Below are 15,466 nucleotides of genomic sequence, written 5' to 3'. Positions count from 1 at the left end.
AGAAAACCATGTGGCTCCCTAGACACAAGAACAACTCCAGCTTTTAGGAAGCCAATGTACCCTCCCACCATCAACGATGTGCTTCTCCCCTGCTCTTATCTGATTTGTATCTAAGTGAGGACTGCACTAGACAAAGAAGACTTTATATAAGGTATTGTAATTGGCTAGGACCTGGTCGGAATCCAGCTGTGCAGAAGAGCAAAGCAGAAAGGCTTTCAACAGTGGGGTGTGCCAGGGAAAAGTACTGGAGGCTGGGAAGGAGTCTGGCCTTTGGGCTGTGTCCAGCTCCCTAAATGACTCCTGCATTTTCAAATACTTCTATGACTGACATTCTGCAGTTGCTACTCAGTGACCATTTGACCTTTTCTTTTTATCCACCGCAATAGATAAAACCCATAAAAACCACGTTTTACATGGTAAGCATGCATTCTTCCACTGAACGAAGGCCCCAGCCTTTGAGCCTCCTTTGAAAAGGTGCTACTTCCCACAGAGACTAGGAGTTCGAATGCCCTGTCTTCCTTGAGAATTCATCTCAAGAAACGCTCTTAGGTCATTAAGAAATACAGTCCCCACCTGTGAAACTGGCCAAAGATCTTTTCAAAAGACTTGGATTTGATTACCAAGGATTACCAAGAACATTTCTCAAGCCTAAAAGTTTCCTTCCCTGTCATTGGGAAGAAGTGTTTCTACAGGTCAGTAAGGCCAGAGAAAGTTAGGCCATCTCAAGATACCATTATTCTCAAGGCCTTTTGATGGGAGGACCTCAGGGGCCCTGGCTTGCCAGAGAGCTAATGGAAACAAAGAAATGGAACTTACTAGCCTCACTCTGAAGCTTGAACACACACAGACACACACACACACACACACACACACACACGCACACATACACATGGAAGTGCACTTTCTGGCTTGCCCTTAGCTTATTGCTGGGGTTCACTAATATATAGTATGGATTTAGTCCGTTCTAAATCCATAATCAAAACTAGCTGGTGGGTGTGGTTCCCTTACCTGGGGAGCAGTGAACATGCCTTGCATCAGAGATCAGGAGACCCAAGTTTTAACCAAGTAACAAGTTTGTCAGCTTTCTATTGTTCTGACATCACGACTACACACTGGTGAGGCACACATGCTCTGTCTGCCTCCAGAAGCCGGGGTGGGGAGTGGGGGGTGGGGGGAGAACAGTGTTTAGTGATGTGCATAAAGTTAAACAAAGAACTAATTTTGCTGTGCTCAGAGAGGAAAATAAAAAGCATCATTTTACGTAATTGTAAAGTAACAAATAATTAACTTTAGTAAAGTTAAAAATGTCTGCAGAAAATATGATTGAGGAAAACTGACTTCCACTAATGTATTTTTCCTTGATTCATTCTTTAATAATAGCAATCATAAAATAAAGAATTTCTTATTGAAGCTGTCTATGTCTGATAAAATTACACTTCTATAGTAAAAACTTTACAATTTATTGTTTCTCTAAGTCTTACACATAAATTATATATCACAATCAATATAACTTAATTTCTTCCTTAGTCACCATAATTGCTATGCTGTTGTCCATATTTGTCATTTAAAATTGTTTTAAATACTTTTACTACATTGTATTTATTTATGTACACATGTGTATATCTTTTTTTCAACATGGGATTGAACTCTGGTTGTCAGTCTCGGCAGCAAGTGCCTTTACCCACTAGCATCTCGTGCTCTATGCTCCATCAATTTCTTCTTGGCAATGTTGAAAGTTGAAACCATATTAGAAAAAAGCTGCGTCACTGAGAGTCACCCCAGCTGAATCTACTCTTGAAGTACAGAACTAATTGAGGATAAAGAAACGGTACTCTTGAAAGGGACTTGAAAAGTCAAACCTTTAGGAGTGTCCTCTACTAAATGCATGAGGTGAGGGTTTTTTTTTTTTTGTTTTTTTTTTTTTTTTTTTTTTTTGTGCGTGCGGGGGAAATAAATACTGCTCTAAACTTCTGCATAAAAGTAGTAAAGGGAAATTAAAACATGTGATTTTAGAGTCTGCATCTGCATGGTTAAAATCCCAAGAGCAACTGCAGCTAGCCTAGGCATTAGGGAGAGAAACTGCAGAGCTTCATGTTGAATTTACCTTCCAGGCCATCATACACAGTGAGTGGTATAGACTCTGGGTCTGGTGAATTTTGATGTGTGATGTTTTTTATTTGCTTATTCATTACCAAGTTTTTTAATGATAAAGTTTATTTAAATTTTTTAAAAAAGAAAAATCATATCAGTCACTTTTTAACAACAGAAGTGTTTTATCACTAATGATAATAATAAAAACCAGATGAACTTTTAGTCTCATTAGTCATTGTCTTGAACGCCTCTGTTGACTCCATTGTTTAAACCTTGGCCCAACCATGAATACGGGTTGCTGAATCCTTTTTTCTCCTGCAACATAATCCCCAAGCAGAATTTTATTATAAGATTATTTTAATTATGCCTTTGTAATTTTCCTACACATTGGGATAAAGAAATTGTGACACCTGAATCCTTGTAACTTCTAGGATCTGGGTCAGCATTAAGTCCAGCCCAGCCTTAATTATTTTGCAGCCTTGTTATTATTCTGCGACAAAAGTCTTTCTTACTCCCAGAATCCTCATACTTCGTAACTGAAGAGAACCTACCGGTATGTAACTCCATAACAGACAGCATGTTTTATATTTACAAGGTCTTCGATTCATTCAATCTCCAACACTTGCAAAGATCGAAATTAGTAACAGACTGAATCTATAGTCATTTATTTACTAGAATTGGAAGAAGTACTGAGGATCAAGTTCTGGGCCTCAGACATGTCAGGCAAGCATTCTGTCAAATCCTATCCCCAGCCTGAGGTTGGATCCATGTGGCAGTGGCTAGATCTTATGTGGAGATATTGGAAAGCAGATGGAAAAGAATCTCTGCAGAAACTGCTTCAAGTATTTTGGTTTTTGTCCTTTGAAAGTACAGCATAGGTGCTGGCAGGATTGCTCAGTGCTTAAGGTCAGAGACTACTCTTGTTGTGGACCTGAACGCAGTTCCCATAATCTTTGTTGGATGGCTTACAACTGCCTATAACTCCAACTCAAGGGGTTCCAGAGTTGTTCAAGGGCATCTGTATTTCAGTACATATTACCACCACCACATCCGAGATAAACATACAAAATAATAAAAAAATAAATAAATAGATAGATAATTAAATAAATAAATTTTTTAAAATGCAGTTGATTAGACTGAAGAGAGACGTAAACATGACCACCATGACTGATTGTTATTATGATAATGGTAGCTGATTTGAGTGTTTATTATATGGCCGGCACTAAATAGCTTCCATTAAATTTAATCTTAGAGAATTATTGCAGTGCTGGAAGAATGCCACTCAGCCTCAGCTGCCATCTGTCCAAAATGGCAAGGTGACTCAATAACTGCCAGCTTTCTGATGTGCCCACCTTGTCATTCAGGTCCTCCCTGATCCAAACCCATCCTATGAGAAGTTGTCCTTCTAGACATCCTCCTTCCCCCCAATTCTTGATGCTGGGGATTTGACAGCAGTAGACCTCCAGCCTTTCCCTTTCTGTTTCCTCTTCACTGTTAAGGAAAATTTGCCCACACAGATTCAAAGAGAAGAAGACTTTATTGGAGACTTTTATGGTAGGGAAGAGAGAACAAACTGAGTTTCTCTGAGACCGATGGAAGGAGAGTTTCTAAACTGGTGAGAACGTACTGAACGATTTTGGGGACAGCTGTTCAATGTGATTAGGCCACTTGTGTCTGTTAACGAATAATTTGGGGAGGTAGTCTTCTGTTTTCCCACACTACAGAGGCAAAGATAATTCGGGATCCTCTCTTCCTCAATGACTCCATTTCAAAGAAATGGCTCATGGGCCCTTAGTCAAGCTAAGAGAAAATGGGAAATGTTCCCACTGCCTGGGTGGGTGCTGTTGCTTCCAGCCAGCCTGAAAGAGGCTAGTCCACGTACATTAACATTATTACAAGCTCTGTTCTGTTAAGATTTTAAGTTTTATTTACGTGTATGTGTGTGACTCTATGTCCCATGTGCACTAGTGCCTGCGAAGGCAGAAGGGATCAGAGCCCCTGCAGCTGGAGTTCCACGTGCCTGTGAGATGCCCGCCGTGGACACAGGGAACCAAACTCAGATCTCAGCTCCTGAGCAATCCTCTCTCCAGCTCTCTATTACTCTCTTTTAAGCCGAGAAGTCAGGTTATGATTTTTAAATTCACTTCCTTGTTCTGAGCATAACTGTTCTTATTCTACCGGGAACTATGGGCCGGCACAGTGCCTATACCCTGAACACACCTCCTTTTGCTGCCCCAAGTAATCTGGACTTTTCCTTGCCTTATCTCCGTTTATGAGATTATTTAGAGAAAAAAAAAATCCATAAAGAGCCACCCTTTCAAATTAAAGAGCAAAGTGCTGGGTGGCTAGAGAGATTTCACGGTGTTCCAGATTCCCAACCCTGTTTTCCTACCTGAATCAATTGATTGACATTCAAGCCCCACCTTTGCCCCACTCCCTCATAACTCACCATGAATGACTGAGAAGCTGTGACTCAGCTGCAGAGGTCTGGAACCGTGCTGTCCTTAATGACTTCCTGCCCTTCCTCCCCTAAGGGGCGTCTGGCAATAAACCATTTCACATTCATTAAAAATGAAAGACTCCTTCTCAGTTAAGAGATCCAATAATCAATCAATACTTCATTAGGGACAATTACAGAAAAATACTGCTGTTTAAAAACACACATTTTTTTCCAGGTTCCCAATCCCCGATGAACTGCATTGTATACCCTTTTATAAAGTCTAAAGTTTAGTTCCATAATCTTACAAATTGTTATTGCCCTGGCATTGTTAACAATAAATTATAATTTTTTTAAAAATAATGTTTTTAATTGTAGTAACTGACTATGCTAATATTAACCTGAGGGATAGGCCAGTGCTTGTAAACCTTGAATGTGAATCACCCAGGGGTCTTTGCAGACAAGCATGCTTGCTCTGACTCAGCAGTTCAGTGAGAGTGGAGGGAGAAGAGACTCTGCTCTTTTCTCCTTGGGGCCCCTTGGGCCAGATCCCCAGTGACACTAGCATATCATTCCAGCTCCTCTCTGCTTCTGTGATAAAATGCTATGACAAAAAGGAACTCTGTGGAGGAAAAGCTTCATTTCTTCTCACACTACCCATCTAACTAACAAGGAAACCTACATAAAAGCATCACTCAGAAAATACACAGGGGTTACACCAGGACTATATTGTATAATTTATTCTTACAATAAAATAAATGCATAAGTATGCATTAACTGAAGCTAGTACACAAGAGCCACACTTTGAATTAAACATTCTACAATGTTGATTAACTAATTAATTAACTGATTGTAGCGTGAATGGTTATAGAGAGTTTGAATGTTGCAGACCAAGACCCAGTGTATCTTGGGTTATGTAAGCCCATCTCTATGTGTGATCTAACATCTTTGGGGTGTATAGAGCAGCCCAAAGGCTAATAATGACATCAGATTGCATCTGAGATCTACAAAAGAAATTTCTCACTTTGCTGTACCCACTTGCCTGAAGTTTCTACCTGTGTATTTGAAAAGTCTGCGGATTTATGAACCATTCCATTGTTCTGATACTATAAAAATGTCATGAAACCACATAGGCACGTGGATTTTGGCATAATCTGAATCACCGAGTTCCTTGGTCATGGTCACCCATGTTTGGTCTTAGAATGAACTATCTTTTACTCCCTTTGAAGTGAGACTTGTATATTTTGTGTCAACCTAAGCATACACATAAAAAGAAAATTAAAACAAAGCCATATTTATGTGATACTAACTATTAAGAGATGTAGGATCGTGGGGGAATTTTTGTTGTCTTTTAATCTATCTTTGTAAACTTCATAATATTTTCTTAATTTTTTTCTAGATGAGTAAACTTTTTCTCATTTTCTTTCTCCTTTTTTTTTTCTTCGTCTCTTTTCTTTTCTGTAGGCCTCCAGATTGCTGCAATTAAAGGCTTATGCTACCACATTGGACCTCAACAATCTATTCTGAAAATAAAACTTTTTCTTTCTTCTTTTAAGGGTCATTTTCAGTCCTGAACAAATGTCTCAGCGATGAAGAGCTCTTTCTGGGTTAAGTTTCGATGACCTGCACGAAGGCTTGCAACCACCTATACTCCAGTTTTAGGGCGTCTAATAGTTTCTTTTGCTCTCCGTGGGCAGCTGGTAGGCACAATAAACATATACACATGCAGGCAAACACTCATACACAAAATGAATTTAAAATTTAAAAAATTTAGAAAAAAAAAGAATCACAGTGAGTTTTAATATCAAAACCTGGTAAGGCTCCTCAGTCCAACAAGCAAGTCAAACACAATCAATAGCATGGGTAATGATAGGTGTGGAAAAGGAGATTAAAGAGAGGGGGCAGTCAGAGAATCTGGAACACACTGTCATCCCATTATGTGGGAGGCTGAGGAAGATGTCCAGTTCAGTCATCACAGGCTAGACATCAAGTCCAAAGCAAGCCTGGGATACACAGCTAGACACTGTCTCAAAATAAATATATATATTGATTAAAAAAACAGAGGTAGGCACTAGCCTGATCATGGTGGTTATGTTACTCTGACATTTGTCACAGTCTATTGTGTTCAGATGGGCCTCTGGGAGTCTTTGGAACAGTTTATCCAACAAAGACAATTTCAGACGAAGTCAGTTTTCTGTGAGGTAGAGGTTAAGTCAAAGAGCCACGACCCAGTCATCCTGAGAGATGCCGAGACCTGGTCATCCTGAGAGATGCCGAGACCTGGTCGTCCTGAAACATGCCTTGATACAGAGGGCAGGTTTGGATGTTCTTCCAAAGACTCTTGTGAAATGGAAAGTGTTCTTCACCTGTAAGGCAAATCAAGATAGTTCAGCAACTACTTTTCGCTTTCAATGTGATGTCTATTTAAAACCAGTAAACAAGTTGCAGAAAGCTAACTGTGGGGGCGGGGGCTAGGTAGAAAAGTAGTTTTAAAATGATTTTTCAATATGGGGCATGATGGCGCATGTCTTCATTCCCAGCACTCGAAAGGTAGGCAGATCTGAGGCCTGTCTGATTAATATAAAGAGTCCCAGGCCAACCAAGACCCCATCTAAGCTTCAATTGCCAAGGAGGCAATGAAAGCTTTCAGCCCCTCTATTCATTCAGCATAGTGACTGTGGTCCTTCCTCTAGTCTTAGCTGAGGACCCCCACACGGTGTAGAAATAATTTCTAAGGAATTTGGGAAACGGGTGTGCTGATCCATTAAAGATGGAAAAAGCTAAAACCTCTAGTTCATTTTCATTATTTGTTTTGTTGTTGCTTGTTTTGTTTTTGATTTCTACACTACATGATTATTTAAAAAGCTGAATCCTGGTTAGGGGAAAAATGGGTTGAATGATGTAGTACTACACTAGGCATCCTAGGAGTCAGCGCTAAGCGTGTATTGCATGCCAGGCAGTATTCTAAGTATCTTAACTAAATCCCACCTCAAAAGCTCAGCATTTCCTCTCCCTACTTAACAAGTAAAGACTTAAAGATTAGGCACCTTGCCCAAGGTTACTAGTTAACAAAGGGTTGGTAGGAGCCACAAAGCTCCAGAGCCTGCCTTCTGATAGCTGAAGGATGCTACTCTTCTGGGTCAATTGCAAAAGACGGTTGTTTTTCTTGTCTCCATTCAATGCTCAATCATGTAGAACCAATCTCATAAGAGCAGAGAGGCCACCTGCCAGTCATGATTAACCTTACAAAGAAATCAGTCAGAATTTCCACAAAAGGAGAAGTTATTGGGAGCTCAACATTACATTTTCAACTACTCTACAGATCTGCGAATAAGATCAAGCACTAATGTCCTTCCTCAGGGAAACTCTCTCGGGCCTGAGAACTGCTAGTGGTGAATCTCCATCAGGTAGGCCTTGCAGGATGCGGGGATAAAAACGGCGCTCATACTTTTCCTAAATCTGTGTTAGAAACCCATGGTACCCTCAGATGGATCCACTTTTGAGACAGGGTCTCTGGGTGCAGCACAAACTGGCCTAGAATTCAAATTCTCCTGCTTGGGCATATTTGAATCTCTAGAAGTAAGACACAGCGAAGGTCATCCAGGAATCTTTAGGAGGGAGATGACCACATTTCTTGTCTACTTACGAAGCACATGAAAACACTTGCTAATGAGCTACACAAGCTATTGACCTCTAGGGCCAACTAAGCTCTTCGGTTAAAGAGGGATGCTGTCTGGCCAGGCAGAAGATAAAAGGTGGATCGGGTGATTGATTGAAGGCAAATCAAGCTGGGTCTGAAGACACATGAAAGGACTAGGTAAGAGCAGCTGTTCCAGCTTCACCCCAAAGCAGAGCCCCTCTCCTTTGTGACCTGTCTGTAACCAAATACCCTCCCATAGGGGCCAGTTGAGCCCTCACCTCTCTCTAAGAGCTCTGTTGTGCTCCTCAGAGTTCCAAACTACGTCCCAGTACTAAAGACTTAATAATGATGTGGGACTGGAGAGATGGTTCACTGGTTACAAGTACTTGCTGCTCTTGCAAAGGACCCAGGTTCAATACCCAGCACCCACACAGAGGTTCACAACCATCCCTAACTCCCATTCCAGGGGATCCAATGCTGAGTTCCGAGAGCAGTGGGCACACTAGCGGTGCACACGTACATGCAAGCAAAACACTCACATAAATAAGATAATGAAGTTTTTTTCTTTTAATGCTGGTGTCTAATGACAAAAGGAATCCACTTAAAAAAAATCAAGTGTTAGCCTTCAGTCATTTTAAGCACAGAGTAGAGTTTGGAGAGAGGGCTCAGTGGTCAAGAGTGCAGGCTGCTCTTGCAAAGGACCAAGTTGGATACCAAACACCAGATTCCCCAATTCCCAATTTCCTGTAGCTCCAGCCACAAGGAGCTCTGGCCTCCAGGCACCTCCCAACACTCACAGGCACATACATCTAATTGAAGACAATAAGAATAAAACAACTTAACCCAGCAGAGTTCTCGTCAGTTCAGTCTTAACTACAGATCTTAGTAGTCAAAAAATGTGGATGTCTGGATAAGAATGGGGCATGTTTCTTTCTGAACAGAAAGAGCGGAGGAGCATATTGGGGGTGGAGTGGGGAATGGGAGGAAAGGAGGGAGGGGAAACTGGTTGGGATGTAAAATAAATAAATAAATAGATTGAATTAAAAAACAAACAAACCAAAAAGAATAAAGCATACAACCACTTATGACGTATTGCATACAGAATGTCTACCTCACTTATTAAACAGTAAGTTGGGTTAGATGCCCTCTGGGATAAAGGCCTGTTCTCAGGCCAATCCCCAGCACACAGAAAACCCACCCTCCCACCCCAGTCTTTCTTTCCCTTGCTCCTTTTCTTCTTAACAAATATGAAGGGCCTGAGAGGAAGTTGCACACCAGTGTATAGAATACCTGGAAACATTTTGCTTCACTTCCTGATTCGTTTTATTTCATTTTTCTATATATTAAAAAAAATAAAACAATGTTGTTAAGACTTTCAAAGCAAGTATCTCTGCACCTGCTCCACACAATATACACACATCCTAGATTGAAGACCTCAAACTTGACTTGTGCTTTTGGGTGCTTAACAGGAAAGAGATGCAGACAAACACTATGACTTGCCTCCAAAAACACCAAGAACTGAATTGACTAAGGTTTTGTGCTTTTGAACTCCCACGTTCCACCAATATAAAAATACCTTTTATTCTCTTAAAGGCTGTCAGACACTGACGCCACAGAGGAAGTCTAAAACTGCTGAGAGTAGGTTCTTCGAGCGTTTTCTCGCATCCCTAGCCCTGGAACAATTCTCGGGTTCGGATCTTTGGCGACGAATTATCCTCCCATAGCAATGCGGGGTACATCCAGGTTCTGCTCTCGCCCCAGTGCCACACAAACGATGTCAATCACTCTGGGTGCGAAAGGTGACTGCGGTTACAGAGCGCTCCTTGGTCCTCGTAGTCATCTGACCCTTGGTCCACTCAGTCTGCTGCACCTCCTGCGTCTCATGGTAATCCACGACCCGCACCAACACGGACCTGGGGGTGGCTGCTGGGTTCCGAGCCTGGGCTCCGGGGACCGTGGCAATGCGCCTGCGGGAAAGCTTCGGTTCAGATTCCGAATAGCGGCGGTCTTCAATCCTCGGTCGGAAGTCCGCGCTATCCACCAGCTCTGCGCAAGCAGGGTCCGCTTGTGTTCCCAACCACCTCTCGGGGTTCAGAAGAAAGAGCACTTTCTCTCTGACCCAGGACTGGCAATCCAAATTCTCTCGCGTCCGCGATCTCACGTCCCCACCTGCCGCTGAGAGGTCCCTGTCGGTCTCCGACGGCGTGGGATCCGGAGCGCGGGGATCCACGGGCGGCCCAGCCCCGACCTCGCGAGGAGAGCACACGGCCCGCCGCCGGGATCTCCCGGGCTCGATCCCGGCGAGCGGGTCATTCATGCGTCCTCGCTGCTCCAGTTCTCAAAAGAAAACTCCAGCTCTGCTCAGAAAATCGCGGGCGGAGTAGGCACTGGGTGTGGCCTGAGCGAGTCACAGACTATAGGATCAGCCCCAGGCCAGGCTAGATGAGGATTCCAGCCTCTTAGCTTGGTCTCCTTTCTCAGCCCTTAAACCTCAGGGCTCCTCACCTGTTCAAACAGAATCTTGGCGCCTTTTGGCCTTAGAGCCAACTTTTTTTTTTTTTTTTTTTTTTTTTTTTTTTTTTTTTTTTGAGTGTGTTAGGCTCCAGCTCCACTACTGCCTAGTAACCACCTGCCCTCACACCCGTGTCCCTTTTCTCCAAAACTGAAATGAGAGGCACTTGGGGCACCTTCTCAAACTCTCAAACCATTATTCCTTATTCCTTTCCATGGATGTCCAGCATGAAGGAACAAGTCCGTTTGGTTTTTCAATCGTGGGGTTTAATCAAATTCTGAAAGGATTTGTGTCCACTTTCAATTCTCCCCAAGGCTAGCGTACCTCCAAGTCTGTGGAACCCAGGTCATGGGGTGATGTTGAAGCAACTGAAGTCTTAGCGAACAGCGCTGTTAGTTTGTACATTTCCTTTGGAATGCCCGGGATCTGTGGGGACAGTGGTCAACTCCGTCTGTGTTTTGGTTGTTACTGTCACTTACCTCAGAGAGGCCGAATGCCTTTGACTTCAAACCCCTTCTAGAAGAGAAGCAGAACAAAACATATCGCTTAAACGAGTTTCGGAGTTTATCTTCTTGTACCTTAGTAGACCTCCTCCTATTCACCTACCCTCTCCTTCTTTAACCCCCCAGATAATACATACGTGCATCCGTTCCCATGTCTGCATATATGGGTAAACCTGTGGATACCCAGGGTCAGGGCCTGTGCCACATTAGTCTGTGCTGAGTTGGTGGAGAACTCTAGCCGACAGGAGAAAAAGCTCATATGGGAAAGTCCTAGTCCGTCCCTGGTAACACCTGTGTGTTTGACTCGATAGCAGTGCTTCCCTGTCTGCTCCATCAAAATGACCACAACTGTGGGAATTCCTGCTCTCACAAGATAGGCTGAACAACGTGGTGAAACAGACGTCTTAGTATCAGGGCGGAGTCTGGCTGATTAGACCTTGTTGCAGTCTGGCTGGCCGCTACTATTCCACGTTTATCATTCTTGCGTGCTTCAGATGAAAATAGCTCAAAGCACTTTAAAGTCAGTTATCCTTTTATAATGAAATAAGGAAGTAATATTTCTTTGGTATCTTTGGGGATGTTGAAGCTTTCTGATCCTGGTCAAACACTGATACAGTGGAGCCTGGTTTCTGTTATGTTTATATGTTTGTTCCTGACTGATCTCTGAAGTATCTCCTAAAGAGACTATAAAGCTCTGTCCTGTTCATAAACTTAGCCAGGAAGTACCTAGTGTTGCTGAATGCCAGGAGCAGGGTGATGGGACCTTCAGAGGAAGAAGCCAAACTGCTTATCTCTAGAGTGTGCGTCCCTGGAGGGAGAGTGGCGTAATCACCCAGGAGTCATAGACAGGAACTCAGCTGTAGTGTAGAGGAGAATCATGTGCAGATCATCTTTCTGACCTATGCTCACAGACTTAGTTTCCATGGGTTTGGAGTCAGGCTTTGAACACTGACTGTTAGCAAAGCCCTCAGTAATTTTGATGCTGGTGGGTGGTCCATGGCCATAATGGGAAACATGCCACAAATGCACAGCAGCTGCACATGCTTGTACCACCTCAGTGCAAGAATGGGCCCTTTAGCCGGGCAGTGGTGGCACCCATCTTTAATCCCAGCACTCGGGAGGCAGAGGCAGGAGGATCTCTGTGAGTTCGAGGCCAGCCTGGTCTACAGAGCAAGTTCCAGGACAGGCTCCAAAGCTCCAAAGAAACCTGGTCTCATAAAAAAAAAAAAAAAAAGAATGGACCCTTTACAGTTAGGCATGGGTAGAGGAGGGGCTCTTGGGGCCCTAATCCTCACTACTAAACCATTTGATACTGAATGATTTACAGAGGAGGAAAATCATTGTCTTCATAGCTTCATATGTATACATGGTGGTGACTCTGTAGGGCTCCAGTGAATAATCCCATCTAATGTTCACACATATGGCCCTGATTGAACTAAATGGATCAAAACCAGTCAGGTCTGAGAACATACACACAAGTAACATTATACAGACGGAGCACAGTTTATATTTAGGAAAACACATTTATATACATATATGCATGCTGCAACAGTAAATGGGTAAATAGGCCCTTAATTGGAAAGTAAGCATGAAAGTGTATGTGGGAATGATTGGAGAAAGGAGGAAAAAGGGAGAAATGATGTGTTTATATTATCATTTCAAAAATAAAATTTTTAAAAGAAAGTAAGAAGCCATAAACCTGAGAAAGGTTGATAGGGGCAGGAAATAGATAGGAATGGAAGAGATTCCAGGAAGGGCATAAGGAATAGAGTAATGAAAATACATTATATGCATTTATGAAATTGTTTAAAACCCTAGGCTTCTTTTGTTTCTTGAAGAGTCAAGGAGAACACTGTTCATACCTTCTTTTCAGGAAAATTGGGAGAAACCTAGTGTTGTGCCCAGTCCGTGAGGACCCCAAAAGATCACCAGGGAGACAGACTCACTGAATGCAAAAGCAAGGTTTATTGTGTGCACAATACAAGCTGGTAGGGACTTCATCACAGCGACTGGTGAACCAGCAGAAAGAGGACACGCCCTGCCCTTCTAGAGGGCATTCATTAAAGGCAAAACTCAGAAAAGTTACATTATCAGAGTGTGGGATGATCACTTCAATTCTGATTGGCTCGTGTCTAGGGACTTCTCAGGAATTTTATTTTTGAACCTTGCCTGTTGCTTATCAAGTTTTCTTATCGGCTGAACTTCGGATGGGGACATTCGGCAGTTATCTGGACTATCCAGAAGGCTATCCTCTTACTTTTGCCCCAAGCCATTTCTGAGGACTGGAACATTTTACAGGAAATGGCTTACACAAGGCACAAGATGGGGGTGGAGGACAACATGGAGGATCTTTGGTTCTTCATTCCCCTCTGTTCTAGTAACTATAGTGAACCCAGTCATGGGTTCCTGACTTACCTCTTGAGTATCTTCAGTCCTAAGGGGTCTGCAGATTTGTGGTCTCTGGGCCATAAGTTGTATTGTACCCAACTTGTCTTTCATGAATTTTACTCTTTGTTTGAGAGTGCAAGGCCCAAAAGTCAGTAACAAAAGTAGAATTATGAGGGGTCCTGATAGAGTGGGGATGAGAGTGGTAAACCAAGGGGAGCCATTAAACCAGGTAAACCTGGTTGGCTTCATGTTCTCTTTTCCACTTTGCCAACCCTTTTTTAACTTTAGCCATATTGTCTTTAATTATTCCCAAATGATCAGTGAAGAAACACCATTCTTCCCCTAGAGCTGCACAGAACCCACCCTGCTTTAAGAAGAGAAGATCGAATCCCCTCCTGTTCTGCAAGACTACCTCTGCCTGGGAGGATAAGGACTCCTCTAGCAGGGAGACAGATATTTTTATGTGCTCTATATGCACATCTATGGCCACACATAGATTAGAATAATATTGATTCTGGGTTACTAGTCCTGAGATTCCTATACCCAATCCCCCTAGACTAGCGCCTAAAAGTAGCCAAGGATGAGGGCTGTCATAGGCTCTGTCTTACGTCTCCATAGCCATGAGGGCTGGCTCCATCCTTGCTGTACGAGGTCTAGGAACTCCTGATCAGTGTGATAGCTTATTCTCAGAACAAGCCTGACTAGTACACAGTATCCTCTGGTCTGGTATATCAACAGGCAATTTAGGTAGTCATTTTGTTCCCCATGCCAGGGAGTTCCCCCTTGTCTCAGCATTTCAACCTATTCTGGGAAGGAAAATGAGACAATGTGTTCTTTTCTATAACTACTTTGAGCTGACATTGGGGTGTTGTTGTTAGGGTCCAAGTAGGCTGAAAGGCTAGCCAAAGGTAAGGAGGGAATTATGCAGTGGGGCACTCATCAGAAGCATCTGGTTCGCAGACTCTGTTGAAGAGACAGGGAGCATTCACATCAGCTGCACTGGTCCACATCAGCTTTCAGCAAGGCCAGGGCTTGCAGTCATTCAGAGCAGGTTGTAGTCAGCAATTGATGCTTAGATGTATGTGCCAGTCAAGTGGAAACCTATTGAGAGAAGTTTAAACTAGAAACTACAGATTTTGATTAGAAACGTGTATTTTTCTGCTCTCCAGACAGTCATGTATGGATTGGACAGAGACATCTTTGACCTGATGAGAAACACCTTTGAGTTCATATTTAGATGGCAGCCAGAAAAAAATCTAAAATCTCGAGCTTATGACCAAACAGTAACTAGTCATTTCTCTATCAGCTTATCATAACTATAATTTAGAAGGGGAAATAAATTAGAAACATTTTCCTGTGTTTACATCTTAAACCATTTTTAGACCCACAACGCTTATGAGCTTTTATATCCTCAGACCTTTATATATCTTAAAACATTTTTTTTAAGTCAAGAGACCTAGTAGCTTTAGCAAAAGCAAGACTTGATTTTTGTATCTATAAATTGAGTTGACAAGCTGGCTAAAGCTTTGTGGAAGCATCTGGATTCCTGTTGCTGCTAAACTGACAACATTATAGCTGGCCTAGCCATCAATACTCTCAGTGATCTTAGAAGGATAAATAAATTATACCTGAGTACAGATTAAGCAGCTTCCGAATCTACTAAAAATGGCGGGGACCAGAGTCCATATACAGTTAGCCATACTCAGGTCTCCATAGCATTGGAGGCAGAAGGATCAGAACGGCAGTCTTAAAGTCTTAGCCAGGCCCATAAGTTGTTTTTTTCCCCCCTGTGGAGGAGGGCCATGGAAAAGACTGACCTTATTTTGTCTAGGCAAAAGTGGTGCGATTAATTCTCCAATGTCCTGCTGTCTGTCCACAGTCTGGACCGGGTCCTG

At 42.6% G+C, this 15,466-nt stretch overlaps 1 protein-coding gene across 1 annotated transcript; it reads right to left on the bottom strand.

Moving 5' to 3' along the window:
* Window positions 1-5,241: 5,241 nt before the first annotated feature.
* C18H6orf141 (chromosome 18 C6orf141 homolog) lies at window positions 5,242-10,639 on the bottom strand. The gene is made up of 2 exons (XM_087898004.1): window positions 9,745-10,639; window positions 5,242-6,894 (listed from the first exon to the last, which is right to left on the bottom strand). Exon 1 carries the CDS (start codon window positions 10,483-10,485, stop codon window positions 9,946-9,948), a length of 540 nt encoding a protein of 179 aa, XP_087754130.1. The 5' UTR covers window positions 10,486-10,639; the 3' UTR covers window positions 5,242-6,894; window positions 9,745-9,945.
* Window positions 10,640-15,466: the final 4,827 nt, after the last annotated feature.

Source organism: Myodes glareolus, chromosome 18 (assembly GCF_982192425.1).
Source record: "Myodes glareolus chromosome 18, mMyoGla1.1, whole genome shotgun sequence".
In the NCBI taxonomy this organism is placed as follows: domain Eukaryota; kingdom Metazoa; phylum Chordata; class Mammalia; order Rodentia; family Cricetidae; genus Myodes; species Myodes glareolus.
Note: the sequence above shows the minus strand (reverse complement) of the source record. Positions and strands in the feature narration are given on the sequence as shown.

What these genes read in the sequence shown, in the direction of transcription:
- C18H6orf141 (XM_087898004.1), bottom strand. Translation starts at nt 10,485, where the DNA reads ATGAATGACCCGCTCGCCGGGATCGAGCCCGGGAGATCCCGGCGGCGG.